The 19125-nt window shown below is 49.9% G+C and overlaps 1 protein-coding gene across 1 annotated transcript in view; it reads left to right on the top strand.

Moving 5' to 3' along the window:
- NBAS (NBAS subunit of NRZ tethering complex) overlaps window positions 1-19125 on the top strand; it is a 50820-nt gene that overhangs the window by 17361 nt on the left and 14334 nt on the right. The window contains exons 13-35 of the mRNA XM_061569313.1: window positions 90-188; window positions 366-504; window positions 632-703; window positions 1241-1369; window positions 1648-1711; window positions 2305-2498; window positions 2885-3157; window positions 3968-4093; window positions 4210-4358; window positions 5080-5214; window positions 6207-6285; window positions 6617-6721; window positions 7103-7239; window positions 7832-7918; window positions 8138-8291; window positions 8580-8765; window positions 9329-9505; window positions 10281-10414; window positions 10919-10981; window positions 17060-17182; window positions 17301-17403; window positions 18000-18235; window positions 18487-18599. Of these exons, the coding sequence (XP_061425297.1) occupies window positions 90-188; window positions 366-504; window positions 632-703; window positions 1241-1369; window positions 1648-1711; window positions 2305-2498; window positions 2885-3157; window positions 3968-4093; window positions 4210-4358; window positions 5080-5214; window positions 6207-6285; window positions 6617-6721; window positions 7103-7239; window positions 7832-7918; window positions 8138-8291; window positions 8580-8765; window positions 9329-9505; window positions 10281-10414; window positions 10919-10981; window positions 17060-17182; window positions 17301-17403; window positions 18000-18235; window positions 18487-18599 (3077 nt within the window). The remainder of the gene's footprint in view (window positions 1-89; window positions 189-365; window positions 505-631; window positions 704-1240; window positions 1370-1647; window positions 1712-2304; window positions 2499-2884; window positions 3158-3967; window positions 4094-4209; window positions 4359-5079; window positions 5215-6206; window positions 6286-6616; window positions 6722-7102; window positions 7240-7831; window positions 7919-8137; window positions 8292-8579; window positions 8766-9328; window positions 9506-10280; window positions 10415-10918; window positions 10982-17059; window positions 17183-17300; window positions 17404-17999; window positions 18236-18486; window positions 18600-19125) is intronic.

The following is a 19125-nucleotide window of genomic DNA, read 5'->3' as shown; positions in this document are numbered from 1 at the left end:
TCTGCACGTAGCTGTTTTGCCCCATGGGGCAGCCATCCCCGTGACTCCGCGGCGAAGGTGACGGCCGTGCCGTGTGTGACCTTTGGCAGCCTCAACACGAACCAGGGCTACCAAGAAAACCACAAGTTCAGCTTCACCTCGCACTACCCCCACGGCATCACGGCGGTGGTGTACCAGCACACGCACAGGTGCGACAGCATGCCTCCGGGGCTACCAGTGACGCACACGAACACACTGCTGGCTGCTGCCTTTGGGGTGAATATACGAGTGGCAGTTCCACGCACACTTGTGTAGCTATTAGTTGCATGATGCATGACGGTTCCACGTGTGGCCATACCTACCCGTGTACCGCCGCAATGCCGTAGGCTGCTGCTGGTGGGCGGCTGCGAGAGCGGAGATTTCGAGGCCGGCTCGGCAGCAGCGAACGGGCTCACTGCGTGGCGCGTGCTGTCGAGCAGCCCCCACTACAAGCAGGTCACCAGCATCAGCGACGACCTGGGCATGGTGAGCCAAAGCTGCTGCCGCCGTATGAGCTTCACTGCCGCCACTCACCCTGTGACCCATTGACCTACGAAGCAACGTTGTGACGTGAAGGTCTGTGCGCGTGAATCGTGCGTGCCGCGTGACGCAGGGCCTGCATCGGAGCCGTCTGCTGACCCGGCTGCCTGGTCTCCCTCGGTGGGGCAGGGTGGGGCGTGACCAGGTAGTCGCTCGCGTGACCTCCGGGGTCCCACTCACACTCACAGGGAGCACCAGTGGTTTGTTATAAGTGCACTGCAAGAAGTGATGGTCATATAGCAGTCATCTGTCATGTTTAGTTCTCAGAGCTTAAATAAAATAAATTGAGAACTAAACTTTATACGTTGTGTTTTGCGTGCAATCATTGGTTACTAGACATCAACTCGCTACGTTTCTCAGTTCCGTTTAATCACGGGTGACTAATCGGAGATTTAAGCCCAGGTTCTCAGCGGCGCTGGCTCAGTGCTCTGACCTGGTCTTAGCCCCCTGAAGCAGCACCGTGACGTGACTCGATTAAATTGGTCAAATGTTGCACGTGGACCTTGGGAATGATGGGACTTCTCGGGGTTAAGTAATGCAACGTGGTTTTCAAAAAATAAACCAGATTGACACTCCGCGATGTGGATCGCTCATCCCCCTTACACCCAGCTCGCCGCGCTCTCAGCGACCTCTCCATGCTAATCGTGTGTGCGTGCGTTTGTGCGCGCATGCGTGGACACAGGACGGAATCTATAAGCTCTCGCTATCTCCGGATGCATCCGTGCTGGCGGCCGTGCACTTCTCGGGGAAGCTGTCGATCTGGGAGGTCCCATCGCTTAGCCTGAAGCAGGCATGGAGTCAGGACCAGCAGGTCAGTCTGCACGTCGCCGCTGGTGGTGCTGGCCACAGGCCTGGCGTGGAAAATCACGTGCGGTTCCGCATTTGCTTTTTCCGGCATTGACAATCTCGTGGTTCCCCGCAAGCCAAGAGAGTCGCGTGGAAACTCGGCGAATGGGACGTCACGTTCGTGAGCGTGACGTCATGGTGCTCGCGGGCCCCGGATGAACCTTGGTTTCCGCGGCATGGAGCGGTGAGCCGGTGTTTTCCGGTCGCCGTGTGTAAACGTGGGCCCGCCGTGTGTCGTTCCAGCCCGGGTACGACGAGGTGAATCCACAGTGGGTGACCTCTGTCGACAGGAAGAGGAAGATGAAGGGTGAGCATGCGATGTGGGTGCAGCTGCATCTGTAGCATCCGAAAGGTTCCTTGGGATTAAACAAGAGTCGTGTGTGAGAGTCAGCGAGTGTCCGCACGTGTTCCTGTGAGAATGCGATGATGTGAGTGCTTGCAAGCCTGGGTCGGTTTGTGCATTTGATAATGCGAGAACATGTATTTGTCAGTGTATGAGCTTGTTTAAGTGAAACGTTATGAATGTGCTTGTTGTAACACGTGTATTCCCGTGTGTGTGTACCCATCTGTATACAAGTATGGGGAGCTGTGGTTCACGCACTGCGCTATGATCCTGGTGACCTGAGTTCGATTCTTGGCCATAGCTAATATTCGTCACGGATGATATTTGAAACCGTTTTGGGATTTATTTTGATTGACTCAGCCTAAAATGAGTGCCTGTTGTGGTGTACAAAGGCGGCCGGGCGTGGTGCTGGCCACCCACCCCCTCGTGTGTTGTGCCAACCTTCATAAGTGCTACTCTCGAACAGCTCTTGCCCCAACAGCCTTTGTATTTGTGTGAGCCTGTGTAAGTGTGTGTGTGTGTGTACCAACGTGAGCATGCGTGTGCTGCCGCTGTAGACAAGTGGTGGCTCTGCTCGCTGGCCGATGTGAACTGGTGGGCGGACGGCGCTCTGATCCTGGCCCGCTGCTCGGGCTCGCTCACCGTCTCGTCGGCGTGCACCCTCAGCAACCTCCTGGGCCCGTCGGCCGAGTGGTTCGAGCCGGCGCCACTCGTCACGGCCGCACACAACGGGGGCTTATTGGCGCTCGAGGTGCAACTTCCATCCCCAACTCTTCTCCCGACTTCGCAGAGAGAGCGAGCTCTCCATAAATACTCACTCTGTTCAGATTATCAACGCAGAAGACATATCGCTGCACAGTTTTCAAAATGGTGCTGCGTAGCACTTCCTAATGTGTTTTCGAGTTGCGCCCTGTTCTGTTCTGTTCACTACTTTGTCCGACATTTCGCTCCACGTGCTGGGAGCTTCTTCAGCAGCTTAAATGTGAAGCTCACGTTTCCCTCTCTACGATTTTGCTGGCTGCTCTTGTTCTCTGATGTAGGCCGGCCGATGTTGTTTATTTGCTAACTTAGACACGGCTTCTGCCACTGTTACCTCCACTGCCGATGACGGGAATTCGTGTCCCGTCGTGCCGCCAGTGCGAAGTAAAGCAGGTGTCCCTGAAGAGGCCACGCGCGGACGAGGTGGGGCCGGCGCGCGACGAGGGGGGCGACGAGAGCAACGACGAGGAGGAGGCCGACGGCGAGGCCTCGCTCCTGGGCCGCTCGGGCCGCGTCGTCCGCCGCGGCCTCTACCTCCTCACCGAGTCGGAGCGCTTCGCGCCGCCCCGCAAGCGTCCGCGCAACCTCGTCAAGACGTACCGGCTCGTGAGCCTGCGCTCCACCACGCCGGAGGAGCTCTACCAGCGGAAGGTGGGGGTCGTGCCGCCCGTGCCGCGAGTGCCGTGTGCGCCCAATATCGCCCTGTACTAACGGCAGCGCCGCTCTGCGCAATTCACACGGTGTTCGTGCGGCGTCCGTTCAGCACCGCACGCGACCCCGCACTGCTACAAAATTGAGCAGCAGACGATTTGTCCGCCCCGTACATCTATCCAGAATTTTCTTGTATTGAACCAATGCTGCTGAAATCATGTGCTCCCAGAAGGCCGTGTGGCTCATGAATTGCGTAAAAAATGCTTTTATTTTTATGCGGAAATCTATGAAGGACAGATATATGGAGAAGACATTTGGCCTCTTATCTATGTTGTTGTATTCGCACAATTCTACAGTTTGCACACAGCAATAGCCATTACCACCGACACTACAACATTATGTACATATATCGCCACATACTACTCCACACCACAGTACTAAACACAGCTCATGCCACCTACAGCAACACATAATATTCACATTCCACCGCAGACTGCCAGAACCGGCATCAACCAAGCAAGTCACCTCACACCACCAAATCACCACACAGGGCCACAGTGTTCCACACTTACCTCCACCGCCTTATACAATTGTACTCATGACCACATCCCACTCCATACCACCCAACACCACACCACCACACGCATGCTGTTCCACACCAGCACACACTATGAAACACTACGCCGCATCAACCGCACCACTACAAGCCATCACCTACCACCACACCAAACCCACACCAACGCACCGCCGCCTCGGAGCCCCTGTGCATGTCTGCTCAACCTCCGGTATCCCCCGTGTCCACGTGCCAAGATTGACAGCGAGGAGTACGGGGAGGCGCTGCTGCTGGCGCAGGCGTACGGGCTGGACACGGACCTGGTTTACCAACGACAGTGGAGGAAGTCCCCGGTCAACATCGCCTCCATCCAGGACTACCTGGTACCTCCACTTGCACCCCCACGGTTGCTCACCCAGCATCACCACTGCTCTTCTCACCTCGGTGCCCGAGAAACCGAGACCCTGACAACAGACTCCGTTGTGTGGCCACGCCACAGAGCAAGATCAAGAAGCGCTCGTGGGTTCTGCACGAGTGTCTGGAGCGGATGGCGGACAGCGTGGATGCCGCCAAGGAGCTGCTGCAATACGGCCTCAAGGGCACCGGCCTGGAGGCCCTGCTGGCCATCGGCCGCGGGGACGACGGAAGGTACGTGCGGACGCTTCTTGAATGTCCGCACATCCCAATTTGCATGGTTGGCTATGTACAGTGCGAGAGAAGTTGAACATATGTACGTACGTCGGCCACTTGCTCCTCTCTACTCGCTCGCCGGTATGGTGATCCTGCAACCTCGGGCAAGAAGGTGCCGTGACGTGCAGCTCATATACCATTGAGCTTCGAGAGGTAAAGAAGCTGAAGTGAAGGTGCCCCAGGAGTACGTGGCGAAAGCTTGAATCATGGAAGGAGTGCTCAAGCCGCGGTCCAACTCGGAAAACCACATGTGGATTACGAGTGGCTGTGAAAACCTACATTGCACACTCTCAGGACTCACTCCCACGGATATGCTCAGTAGGTTTTGTAAGTGACGATTTAGACCACGGGCAGGAAGGTGCATGACCAGCAGCCTCGTTTCGTACGGACCGTGACCACGGGATGCTCGCCACTTTAAGAACGGTCTTGTACCGATACGTATTCAGCACTGAAAGCATCTGCACCGCACGAATCGGGAACTAGTGGAGAATATTTCTGACCTGGCAGCAACACTATGTTTCTAATTTTAGTGCATTCTATCACTCTTGTGCATTGATGTGTGGCACACCAGTGGCGTCTGAGAGTCGAATTCGGCCCTCGATAAGCACCAGGTCCCGACTTCTCCTTTCGTAGAGCAGCAGGTAATGGTTATGATTGGCCGTGCCTCCCAATGTCGCAGATTCATCGAGGCCGGAGACGTGGACATCGAGGAGTTTCCGTACGAAGACATGAGCCCTGAGGAGGAGCTCGAGAGGAGGACGGAGAAGGAGGAGCAGCGCAGGAAGGAGCTGCAGGAGCTGGTGAACTTCACTAGGTGCGGTTGATCGACCTCCCGTGTTCATTTCGTCTGTAAAATCTGTGACGGAAATTCTCCAACAAAGCATTTTTTTTTTATCTCAGTCGCCGATGACCATGGGTGAACAAAAATCATCCAGCGCGGCGATAACTGTGACGAGCCGTGACTGTGATGAGATGGACTTACCGAGTCTGACTGACGATGCAAACTGATCTGAATTAGGGAACATTATTAAAGACTACAGTGCACCGAGGAAGACCAAATATGGTCATTGGCTGTATATGTGTAGTGAATCACTTCAGCAGTAGGAGGCACTCTCGTTTATTCCAGCGATCACAGGGGATAACTCTATACTTGGTCAGGACAGCCGGCACACTGCCTGACCAACAACGCCGAGGAGGTGAAGACGAAGCACGACGGGTTCCATTCCAGACAACAGCCCCGACCCAGAGTCGGGGCTTCCCTTTTATCCCTCCAGCGTGGCCGGGCTCCGCCCTTGGCCACGCCTCCTGGAACCTACCAGAAGGGTCTGGGCTTCACCTCACGTGTCCCCTCCCGTCACCTTGCCCTACATCCCTTTCTCCGGCCTATCACGTGCCCTGCTGGCAGACCGGGCTGCTACACCCACACATCCCCCTCTCTGCCAGTAACCAGCGCTACACACCCTAGTGACCCATTCTATGTCACTGCATCTGTATATACACAGATTGACGACATTCACTGATTAGCTGATAATATTGGGGTGGGGGAAACTGCACATCAACGTTTCTCTACCAAAAGAGTTTACGAACGATCGACTGCTTCAGTCGCCAAGATGTAGACTGCAACCAAAAAACAATACCCAGACTAAGCTTTGTTGAAAACTCTAGAGCTTGTTGTTGACGATACTGAGACTACGACTGAGATCTAAACTGCTGATGAAGAGAACGCTGCGCTGGTCCTTGCACGCGCTCTCTCACCCCGACGTGAACCCCAAGCCTGACCCTCTCGCCGGCCCTGCGCGGTTCCAGGCTGACGGTGGAGCAGAAAGACCTGTGCCGCAGCCGCCTGCGCCTGCTGACGTACCTGGACCGCCTCGCCACCTACGAGGTACGGGCACCGGCACTTCCCGTCATCGGGGCGAATGGTGACGCTGCCCCTTCTTGGGCCTCTGTGGTGGCTTACCTTGGTCTGCATTTGGCCACCGTTCTGTTTCCCACCTCTAAAAACATACAATGTCATCACTGTTGGCCCAACATCGCAATGTAGCAGGACCCTCCTGAAAAAAGTATTTTGTCTCGGTGTGGCTTTTCAGGGTAAATAAGTATTGTAATTATAATTATTAGGTATCTGTCCCGTGTCCTCATGGCCACATGTTCTGTGTGCCTCGCATTGCCTCTACCATGCCCCCAGCGTTGATCTTCTGTCTGATCTCGTACAGGAAATCCTGGGGGGCCCCCACGCAGCAGAGCAGCGGTACAACACCGAGTTCTTCAAGAGCTTCAGGAGCCAGAACCTCGTTCTGTCGGCCAGGAACTACGCTCGGGTAACCAGCTCACAGTTTGTGTTCCGGCCTCAAATTTGGTGTCCATTGCGGTTGCTGTGGTATATTTTTTCACGATATTAAATCTGTTGTGATGATTATCATCGTGATATCGCTTTTCCATAACATTGTAATGCCTTTGATTTTCATGTTTGTTAAGTGATAACTTTATTTTAAGGAAATAAAACGAGCAAAGTTGATCCTGAATCGAACCGAACCGGCGACATCGGGGTTGCAAGTTCAGTTTGCTCGCCATGACAGCGTAGAAGCTTGCCAACATCATGCGCGATGTCCTAGTATTGCCACATCGCAGCAACCTGAGTGGCCAGTGGAAGTGTTGCGGTGATGACGGGAAGGGGGCGCCCACTGCGTGCGGTCGTGCAGGAGAGTGACTGGCAGGCCCTCGAGATCCTCTTCCGCTACCACAGCGAGGACCTGCTCACTCACCGCCTGCCCATCCTCTCCAATTTCCTGGAGACCACGTCGCCTCACGAGTACCGCTACCTGCTGCCCGAGGCTCAGTACGATGCACTTCATGCCAACACAAACACACGTACGCATGTCTATACACGAACACAAAGGCAACGGTCACCCGTGCAGCCTTAACAGACCGAAGTGCGGTTAGCGAGCGCCTATGAAGGCCGACAAAGCGCACAAAAGGGGTGGTGTGGTGGCGAGCACCATGCCCGGCCGCAGTGCCGATGTTTACACACAGCACCAGGTACTCATTTAAGGCTGAATTGACCTAGGAGAAGTCCAAATAGCGGGGTTTGGTGAGATCGTGATCAACCAGAGTGTGGCTTGTCAGGAGTTTCCCACCTTTGGGAGGCAGGAAGTGAGGGCAGCCACAGAAGAAAACAGTTCAATACAATTCTTCGTTGAATGATGAAATTCCTCCACTCATGTGGCAGCTCTTTATACAGCATCCAAGCAGCACCGCAGAGCCCATAGCCCACCGCAACAGCTACCCACACTCTGTTATACACCCACATTTGACTCAATACAATTGCACGCTAACCAACACCCACCACACACCACTTTGTATCCCCCAACACCGCTACACGGCACCACCACATCCCGTGTCACATCATCTCGTGCTGTTCCACCACACAGGCAGAACGACGAGGGGGAGCTGGTCGTCGTTCCGCTGCACGAGAGCCGGCACCGGGACACGGACTGGTGCGAGGACCCGCAGTGCAGGTACTAGGACGCGGGACGAAGTGGGGCAGGCGAGGGGACACGGGTAGAGATGGTGCAGGCATGGCGGGGTAGCGGCTGTTATCAGCGCAGCTCCGTTGAAGCCAGCGCTGCCGGCACCCCGCGACGCACGTCTACGTTCCCGCCGCCTTGTCTGGCGCCACGGGCAAGTGTGCGGGTGGAGCCGCGGGGCGTACGTTGAGGTCTCGATGGTGGCGACAGGAGCGGGGCGGACGTGGGCCGCGTGGACTTGGGCGACTTCCTGTACGAGGAGCAGCCGGAGCTGCGGCGATTCCGCACGCGCGATCCCTCCGTGGCCCTGCTGTCCCAGTGGTACCAGCAGCGAGCGCACGACATTGAGAGCCTCTCCCGCCAGGTGAGGGAGGACACGCGCAAATATACGTTTACTTTACGCGTGCGAGAGGGGAGAGTGAGCATGTCTGCACAGGTGAAAGGACAGGCAGGTGGGTACAGGTGAGTGGGACCAATCAAGCCTCTGTACAGGTGGGAGGAGAGACCGGGGTGATTATACAAATGGATTTGTACAGGTGAGGGCACAGACAGGTGAATCCGTACAAGTCTGTGTAGATGAGAGGACACAAGAGGTGATGGTGCAGGTGAAGTGATAAAAGGTCGTCACGAGCTGCCTGTGCGCGCGTGCCAGGTGGACAGCGCGCTGTCGCTCGTGCGGCTGGGCCAGGAGAAGCTGGTGCCGGGGCTGGAGCCCCTGCTGGATGACCTGATGCTGCTCGACACGCTGGTGTACGAGGCCAACATCGACCCCACGCTGACCCTGCACGACCTGCAGGCCATGCACAGCCTGGCACGCCTACGCCTGCTCATGAGCAAGGTGGGCACCTGCGGGAGGAGCCGGGGCTGACCGCCAGGGTTTTCTTGCTCCGTACTTGAAGCGAGCTCTAGACTCCTGTTCTTTAGAGAGTATTTGGCCTACTCTTCCACGCTGGCCAAACAACTTTGAAGAGGCAGAAGGACCTACTCTTTACCCAACCACATCAACTAACCCAACATATGGAGTTATGTTCTACGATTAAATTTAGACTTAAAACTTTCGTGACTGCAGGAATTCATATTTTTGGTTCTTTCGTTAAAGTCACGTAGATAGAAAAGCAAAAAACCCACGACGTTTCGATCGCAACACAAGCGGTTTTCTGCTTCCCCTTTCCCTTTTAATTTAGATTTTTGTGCTTTTACTATTAGAATCATTTCGTTGAGCCGTGCGCGAGCGAGAGCGTGCGCGCGCGTGTGACGTCGTCTCTTAGTGCAGGTCGCGACGTGTCACGAACGTTGCCGATTAAACACTTCCGAGGACAAACGCGCGTCGGAAATTGTTACGAATCCACGTGTGCGTGCGATCTATCTCCTTCCCCGTTTGTGCGTGGGCTCGGGCGCCAGTCCCCAGCGGAGCGGTACGTGCAGGATGCCCTGCGCTGGCTCGTGCCGTTCCTGCAGCGCCTGGAGACGGCTTGCGGCGGTTCTGCGGCGGCACCGCTGCTCCGCGAGTACCTCGTGGGCCTGGCCCAGAGCGACCTCGCGCCTCCGCTGCAGATCTTCCAGCACTCCAAGCCGCAGGCGAGCAGCCCCCACGGGCGGAACGCCACGCGATGCCCCCAGGCGCTCCCGCGGCAGTCCGCGCGCCACCACAGGCTCACAGCAGTGCTGCTGACGTACGCGGCAGGCTGCCTGTAGTTGAACCCTTTACCGCACGCCGATATTCAAAGATAGTCGTACACTTCGTGTAAACAGTTTGCTATTTGATGCAATTGTTGCTGTGAAATGGGTCTGCAGTAAAGTTGTTTAAATGTCAGTAACCGCAGGCAGATGGGCGAGCATGCTGTCCGTCACGGTGGTGATATCATGATGATGGTGACTACGTTCCCAATGGTGGTGTTTTTGATGATGGTAATGATGTGAAAGGAATGATGGTGAATGCCTGATGACATCAATTGTAGTGGTGACCTGTGCAGTTATGGTAATTCTCTTAACGTGACAATGGTGATGTTAATGATGGTAATGGTGGCGATTAGGCTGATTATAATTAGGGGGGAGGTAGTGATTACATTGGTAACCACCATTGGTGATGGTTGTGGTGATGATAATGGTGAAATCGGTGCAGCTGAAGATGGTAATAACAAGGATAACAATGAAACGATAATTGCGATGGTAGCCGTGATAGTGGCTATGCTTAGGATGATTGTGATTGTACAATGGGGAGATTGATGATGGCCAAGACGATAGCGACAACAACGATAATGGTGATGACGATGATGATGGTACCTACGGTAATGGCTATGCTCGATGACCATGCTGAGGCTGACGATGTTGGTGATGATGGTGATGTGTGCAGCGTTCCCAGCGCATCATTCCGGACAACGACGAGCTCATGAGGGTCGCCCTGGAGTGCACCTACAGCTGCACGCGCGACGACCAGCTGTCGCTCTGCTACGACATCCTGGAGTGTCTGCCTCAGCGGGGATCTGGGTAACGACGCTGCACGCTCGCAGCAAGTGCCGTTAAGAAACCTACTGAGGGGCATCACCATGGCTACAGCAGCGAATTGGGCCATCCCAAGTCGTCTGGCACAGGGGTGAAGGGAGGGGCAGGGATTCATGATCTGCCGTGATTCTCACGAGAGAGATGGGTCGAGATGTTTTGTGCGTTTGCCCACGTGTTGTGGGGAGCGGTGGCGCAGTGGTTAGCACACTACGTCAACGAGCCTGGCGACAAACCCCAGTTCACTTCCCGCTCGGAACCAACACGGGTTACGAATACGCCAATTGGTCCTGGGCATCCCCTAGGTTAACTCAGCCTTAAATGGGCACCTGGTATGAAGTGCAAACGTCGCCACTCGGGAGACAATGTCTGTGCGTGTTGCTGGCTACCTCCTGCTGCGATGACAGCACTTGCTCCAGCAGTCTGTAATGGCTGCATGGGGATCTGTATCTGCGTGCGTGCGTGTGTGTTGATGTGTCTGCCATCCTTCAGGCAAGAGACTGATGTGACTAGGGACCTGCATGACCGAGTAGATGTCATGGAGCAGCACCTGAGGTGAGCGATGCTGACCAAGTTGCAATGAAATCCAACGGAGTGAACGAATCATCAGATTGTTTTAATGAAATGAGAGACAGATTGTTGTGAATGAGAGACAGATTGTAGTGAATGAGACACAGATTGTAGTGAATGAGATTGTAGTGAATGATAGACAGATTGTAGTGAATGAGACACAGATTGTAGTGAATGAGATTGTAGTGAATGAGAGACAGATTGTAGTGAATGAGAGACAGATTGTAGTGAATGAGAGACAGATTGTAGTGAATGAGATTGTAGTGAATGAGAGACAGATTGTAGTGAATGAGAAACCAGATTGTAGTGAATGAGACACAGATTGTAGTGAATGAGATTGTAGTGAATGAGAGACAGATTGTAGTGAATGAGAGACAGATTGTAGTGAATGAGATTGTAGTGAATGAGAGACAGATTGTAGTGAATGAGAGACAGATTGTAGTGAATGAGAGACAGATTGTAGTGAATGAGAAACCAGATTGTAGTGAATGAGAGACAGATTGTAGTGAATGAGATTGTAGTGAATGAGAGACAGATTGTAGTGAATGAGAGACAGATTGTAGTGAATGAGACACAGATTGTAGTGAATGAGACACAGATTGTAGTGAATGAGATTGTAGTGAATGAGAGACAGATTGTAGTGAATGAGACACAGATTGTAGTGAATGAGACACAGATTGTAGTGAATGAGATTGTAGTGAATGAGAGACAGATTGTAGTGAATGAGACACAGATTGTAGTGAATGAGACACAGATTGTAGTGAATGAGATTGTAGTGAATGAGAGACAGATTGTTGTGAATGAGAAACCAGATTGTAGTGAATGAGAGACAGATTGTTGTGAATGAGAAACCAGATTGTTGTGAATGAGAGACAGATTGTTGTGAATGAGAGACAGATTGTTGTGAATGAGAAACCAGATTGTAGTGAATGAGAGACAGATTGTTGTGAATGAGACACAGATTGTAGTGAATGAGACACAGATTGTAGTGAATGAGATTGTAGTGAATGAGAGACAGATTGTTGTGAATGAGAAACCAGATTGTAGTGAATGAGAGACAGATTGTTGTGAATGAGAAACCAGATTGTTGTGAATGAGAGACAGATTGTTGTGAATGAGAGACAGATTGTTGTGAATGAGAGACAGATTGTTGTGAATGAGAAACCAGATTGTAGTGAATGAGAGACAGATTGTTGTGAATGAGACACAGATTGTTGTGAATGAGAAACCAGATTGTTGTGAATGAGAGACAGATTGTAGTGAATGAGAGACAGATTGTTGTGAATGAGATTGTTGTGAATGAGACACAGATTGTTGTGAATGAGAAACCAGATTGTAGTGAATGAGAGACAGATTGTTGTGAATGAGAGACAGATTGTAGTGAATGAGAGACAGATTGTTGTGAATGAGAGACAGATTGTAGTGAATGAGAGACAGATTGTAGTGAATGAGATTGTAGTGAATGAGAGACAGATTGTAGTGAATGAGAGACAGATTGTAGTGAATGAGACACAGATTGTAGTGAATGAGACACAGATTGTAGTGAATGAGATTGTAGTGAATGAGAGACAGATTGTAGTGAATGAGACACAGATTGTAGTGAATGAGACACAGATTGTAGTGAATGAGATTGTAGTGAATGAGAGACAGATTGTAGTGAATGAGACACAGATTGTAGTGAATGAGACACAGATTGTAGTGAATGAGATTGTAGTGAATGAGAGACAGATTGTTGTGAATGAGAAACCAGATTGTTGTGAATGAGAGACAGATTGTTGTGAATGAGAGACAGATTGTTGTGAATGAGAGACAGATTGTTGTGAATGAGAAACCAGATTGTAGTGAATGAGAGACAGATTGTTGTGAATGAGACACAGATTGTAGTGAATGAGACACAGATTGTAGTGAATGAGATTGTAGTGAATGAGAGACAGATTGTTGTGAATGAGAAACCAGATTGTTGTGAATGAGAGACAGATTGTTGTGAATGAGAGACAGATTGTTGTGAATGAGAGACAGATTGTTGTGAATGAGAAACCAGATTGTAGTGAATGAGAGACAGATTGTTGTGAATGAGACACAGATTGTTGTGAATGAGAAACCAGATTGTAGTGAATGAGAGACAGATTGTTGTGAATGAGACACAGATTGTTGTGAATGAGAAACCAGATTGTTGTGAATGAGAGACAGATTGTAGTGAATGAGAGACAGATTGTTGTGAATGAGATTGTTGTGAATGAGACACAGATTGTTGTGAATGAGAAACCAGATTGTAGTGAATGAGAGACAGATTGTTGTGAATGAGAGACAGATTGTAGTGAATGAGAGACAGATTGTTGTGAATGAGAGACAGATTGTAGTGAATGAGAGACAGATTGTTGTGAATGAGAGACAGATTGTTGTGAATGAGAAACCAGATTGTAGTGAATGAGAGACATATTGTTGTGAATGAGAGACAGATTGTTGTGAATGAGAAACCAGATTGTAGTGAATGAGAGACAGATTGTTGTGAATGAGACACAGATTGTTGTGAATGAGAGACAGATTGTTGTGAATGAGACACAGATTGTTGTGAATGAGAAACCAGATTGTAGTGAATGAGAGACAGATTGTAGTGAATGAGAGACAGATTGTAGTGAATGAGAGACAGATTGTTGTGAATGAGACACAGATTGTAGTGAATGAGACACAGATTGTAGTGAATGAGACACAGATTGTAGTGAATGAGATTGTAGTGAATGAGAGACAGATTGTTGTGAATGAGAAACCAGATTGTAGTGAATGAGAGACAGATTGTTGTGAATGAGAAACCAGATTGTTGTGAATGAGAGACAGATTGTTGTGAATGAGAGACAGATTGTTGTGAATGAGAAACCAGATTGTAGTGAATGAGAGACAGATTGTTGTGAATGAGACACAGATTGTAGTGAATGAGACACAGATTGTAGTGAATGAGATTGTAGTGAATGAGAGACAGATTGTTGTGAATGAGAAACCAGATTGTAGTGAATGAGAGACAGATTGTTGTGAATGAGAAACCAGATTGTTGTGAATGAGAGACAGATTGTTGTGAATGAGAGACAGATTGTTGTGAATGAGAGACAGATTGTTGTGAATGAGAAACCAGATTGTAGTGAATGAGAGACAGATTGTTGTGAATGAGACACAGATTGTTGTGAATGAGAAACCAGATTGTTGTGAATGAGAGACAGATTGTAGTGAATGAGAGACAGATTGTTGTGAATGAGATTGTTGTGAATGAGACACAGATTGTTGTGAATGAGAAACCAGATTGTAGTGAATGAGAGACAGATTGTTGTGAATGAGAGACAGATTGTAGTGAATGAGAGACAGATTGTTGTGAATGAGAGACAGATTGTAGTGAATGAGAGACAGATTGTAGTGAATGAGATTGTAGTGAATGAGAGACAGATTGTAGTGAATGAGAGACAGATTGTAGTGAATGAGACACAGATTGTAGTGAATGAGACACAGATTGTAGTGAATGAGATTGTAGTGAATGAGAGACAGATTGTAGTGAATGAGACACAGATTGTAGTGAATGAGACACAGATTGTAGTGAATGAGATTGTAGTGAATGAGAGACAGATTGTAGTGAATGAGACACAGATTGTAGTGAATGAGACACAGATTGTAGTGAATGAGATTGTAGTGAATGAGAGACAGATTGTTGTGAATGAGAAACCAGATTGTTGTGAATGAGAGACAGATTGTTGTGAATGAGAGACAGATTGTTGTGAATGAGAGACAGATTGTTGTGAATGAGAAACCAGATTGTAGTGAATGAGAGACAGATTGTTGTGAATGAGACACAGATTGTAGTGAATGAGGCACAGATTGTAGTGAATGAGATTGTAGTGAATGAGAGACAGATTGTTGTGAATGAGAAACCAGATTGTAGTGAATGAGAGACAGATTGTTGTGAATGAGAAACCAGATTGTTGTGAATGAGAGACAGATTGTTGTGAATGAGAGACAGATTGTTGTGAATGAGAGACAGATTGTTGTGAATGAGAAACCAGATTGTAGTGAATGAGAGACAGATTGTTGTGAATGAGACACAGATTGTTGTGAATGAGAAACCAGATTGTAGTGAATGAGAGACAGATTGTTGTGAATGAGACACAGATTGTTGTGAATGAGAAACCAGATTGTTGTGAATGAGAGACAGATTGTAGTGAATGAGAGACAGATTGTTGTGAATGAGATTGTTGTGAATGAGACACAGATTGTTGTGAATGAGAAACCAGATTGTAGTGAATGAGAGACAGATTGTTGTGAATGAGAGACAGATTGTAGTGAATGAGAGACAGATTGTTGTGAATGAGAGACAGATTGTAGTGAATGAGAGACAGATTGTTGTGAATGAGAGACAGATTGTTGTGAATGAGAAACCAGATTGTAGTGAATGAGAGACATATTGTTGTGAATGAGAGACAGATTGTTGTGAATGAGAAACCAGATTGTAGTGAATGAGAGACAGATTGTTGTGAATGAGACACAGATTGTTGTGAATGAGAGACAGATTGTTGTGAATGAGACACAGATTGTTGTGAATGAGAAACCAGATTGTAGTGAATGAGAGACAGATTGTAGTGAATGAGAGACAGATTGTAGTGAATGAGAGACAGATTGTTGTGAATGAGACACAGATTGTTGTGAATGAGAAACCAGATTGTAGTGAATGAGAGACAGATTGTTGTGAATGAGAGACAGATTGTTGTGAATGAGACACAGATTGTTGTGAATGAGAAACCAGATTGTAGTGAATGAGAGACATATTGTTGTGAATGAGAGACAGATTGTAGTGAATGAGAGACAGATTGTTGTGAATGAGACACAGATTGTTGTGAATGAGACACAGATTGTTGTGAATGAGAAACCAGATTGTAGTGAATGAGAGACAGATTGTAGTGAATGAGAGACAGATTGTTGTGAATGAGACACAGATTGTTGTGAATGAGAAACCAGATTGTAGTGAATGAGAGACAGATTGTTGTGAATGAGAGACAGATTGTTGTGAATGAGACACAGATTGTTGTGAATGAGAAACCAGATTGTAGTGAATGAGAGACATATTGTTGTGAATGAGAGACAGATTGTAGTGAATGAGAGACAGATTGTTGTGAATGAGACACAGATTGTTGTGAATGAGACACAGATTGTTGTGAATGAGAGACAGATTGTTGTGAATGAGAAACCAGATTGTAGTGAATGAGAGACATATTGTTGTGAATGAGAGACAGATTGTAGTGAATGAGAGACAGATTGTTGTGAATGAGACACAGATTGTAGTGAATGAGAAACCAGATTGTAGTGAATGAGAGACATATTGTTGTGAATGAGACACAGATTGTTGTGAATGAGAGACAGATTGTTGTGAATGAGACACAGATTGTTGTGAATGAGAAACCAGATTGTAGTGAATGAGAGACAGATTGTAGTGAATGAGACACAGATTGTTGTGAATGAGAAACCAGATTGTAGTGAATGAGAGACAGATTGTAGTGAATGAGAGACAGATTGTTGTGAATGAGAAACCAGATTGTAGTGAATGAGAGACAGATTGTAGTGAATGAGACACAGATTGTTGTGAATGAGAAACCAGATTGTAGTGAATGAGAGACAGATTGTAGTGAATGAGAGACAGATTGTTGTGAATGAGAGACAGATTGTTGTGAATGAGACACAGATTGTTGTGAATGAGAAACCAGATTGTAGTGAATGAGAGACAGATTGTAGTGAATGAGAGACAGATTGTAGTGAATGAGACACAGATTGTTGTGAATGAGAAACCAGATTGTAGTGAATGAGAGACAGATTGTAGTGAATGAGAGACAGATTGTTGTGAATGAGAGACAGATTGTTGTGAATGAGACACAGATTGTTGTGAATGAGAAACCAGATTGTAGTGAATGAGAGACAGATTGTAGTGAATGAGAGACAGATTGTTGTGAATGAGAGACAGATTGTAGTGAATGAGAGACAGATTGTTGTGCACGAGTCTTGTCGCCAGAGCGAACGAGCTGTGCATGTGTCCAGCGTGGCAGAGATCCTGGAGAAGCACGGCGTGCCGAAGCCCATCAGCTTCGTTCGCGACTCACAGGGCAGTCGCGAGGAGGCGGTGAAACTCCTCACGCGACTCACACGCCAAGCCGGACGCAGGTAACCGCGGCGACGGCCAGCCCGGCAGGATCTGCGCCGCACGGCACACGCCGGCAGTGCCGTTCGCGAAGCGGCCGCGCGGTCGAGACTAGCGAAGTCGCCGTCCCGCTCTGCGTAGGGTTCCGCCGTTGTCGGAGGAGAAGTGGAAGAGCTTGCTGGAAGACATTCTGGAGATGCAGAAGACCGTGTACAAGTGCCTGGACGAGGAGACGTGCTACGAGGTGTGTGGCGTCTCCTGCGCTAGCGATGGCCCGCGGTGTAGCGTGGTTGTCGAACCCACATTCGGCTAGAGCACGCGCACCAATATCAGGACTCTCCGTGTGTCGCAAGGCTGCTGCTGCTGCGACCTTTGCTCAGGGAGAGGTCGCTCATTCTCCTCTCCTGCCCAAATCGTGTGGACCTCCCTTCTCCCAGCCATCTGTGCTGTTGGCCTCCTGCCCCTGTTGAAGGCCAGGCTCAAGACTTTCCTCTTCTCCTCAACCTATGAATGACTGCACGTTTCTGTCTCTGCTATGAAACACGTTGCTCTATAGCCTCTTTAGATGCAGTCACATTGAGATGCATACATCCGAATTTAGTTGTTTTGACTCGCAGAGAACAGTAGATTCACATAGAGACCCATAGATTCTGCCAGTTCAGGTCCAGACTCAGCAGATCAACTTACTTCACTTGAGAACCCAGTGCATTCGCAGGTGACTGCCTAGACTCAAGCCCAGCATCTCAGTGGTGCCAGCTCACTTCAGATATTCAGTTGGCGTGGTTGAAACGTCGCTTTGCGATGGCACGAGCGGAGGTGAGCATGTGTCCGCGCCCGCAGGTCTTCACCGAAAGCCTGCTGTGCTCGGGCCGGACCGAGACGCTGCAGCTGGCCGCTCGCATGGTGCAGTGTAGCGCCGTGCAGCCGGTGCGGCCTCTCACGGCCGCCGGGCCGGGACGCCTGCAGCCCGGCCAGCGCCTGGCGTACGCCCGCAGCCTGGAGCTGGTGCTGGGCGCCGCACGCGAGTACTTCAACGCCTCCAAGTCGCTGGCGGACGACAGCATGGACGTAGCCAGGTGGGTGGCCGTGACCTCACAAGACCTTGACCACGAGGCCTGCGGCGATTCGCTTGCCGCCGTCTTCTGAGTGATTTGGTGGATTGTTGTAAATTGAGGTCACGTTCAACGATCCTGTTATTTTTGTCTCGCCACACCGCCCCCTCGTGTGCTGTGTTGGCTTTTATAGATGCTGGCTAACAGTACTTGCCCCACCTGTCTCTTAAAGCTATGGGGGGGGGGGGGGGTTGTCCTTGTCTGTGTGTGTGTAGGGAGTGTCTGAAGCTGATCACGGACGCACCCCCCAGAGTGCAGGAGGAGCTGGATCTCATGTCGGCGCTTGCACTGCTGGAAGAGTTTAAGCTGGAGATGCTGCCCCTGGAGGGTAGGATGAGAGTGCTGGACATGCAGTGTGGTGGTCACATGACATGCATGGCATGATGGGAGTAGTGCCTTCCTTCATGTGTTGTTAAATCTCCCTGGAGGGTGAGAGAGCAGTGTAAAACCGGTTGCGTCCTCCTTCCCGTCACCACCACCATCGTCGTGACTACCACCAGCTTCATTGGTACCACCGCCAACATCTTTATCACATTGCAATCATCGTCACCACCACCATCGTTGCCGCCACTGTTATCGTCATTACACCCACCACTGTCTATACCACAATCATCTTCATGATTACACCACCACAACGTCTATCTTTTCTCCCTATGGCTGTCTCTGAGATACCTGATTTCCCACCCTGCTCTAGTTTCCTCCCCCATCTGAAAATAATCTAAATAATTGACCTCATTCAAATTGCCTTGTTTCTTGAATAGTAATCCTCTGTTTATACAGCATCTTGGGATGCGGTCGCGTAGGACGCTGTGTAAGCCGCATTCTGCTGTACATATCCTGCAAGGAATCCGCAT

This window comes from Lethenteron reissneri, chromosome 43 (assembly GCF_015708825.2).
Source record: "Lethenteron reissneri isolate LAM-NWPU_2019-01 chromosome 43, ASM1570882v1, whole genome shotgun sequence".
In the NCBI taxonomy this organism is placed as follows: Eukaryota; Metazoa; Chordata; class Hyperoartia; order Petromyzontiformes; family Petromyzontidae; genus Lethenteron; species Lethenteron reissneri.
The sequence above is the reverse complement of the archived record's forward strand: the minus strand, read 5'-3'. Positions and strand labels throughout refer to the sequence as shown.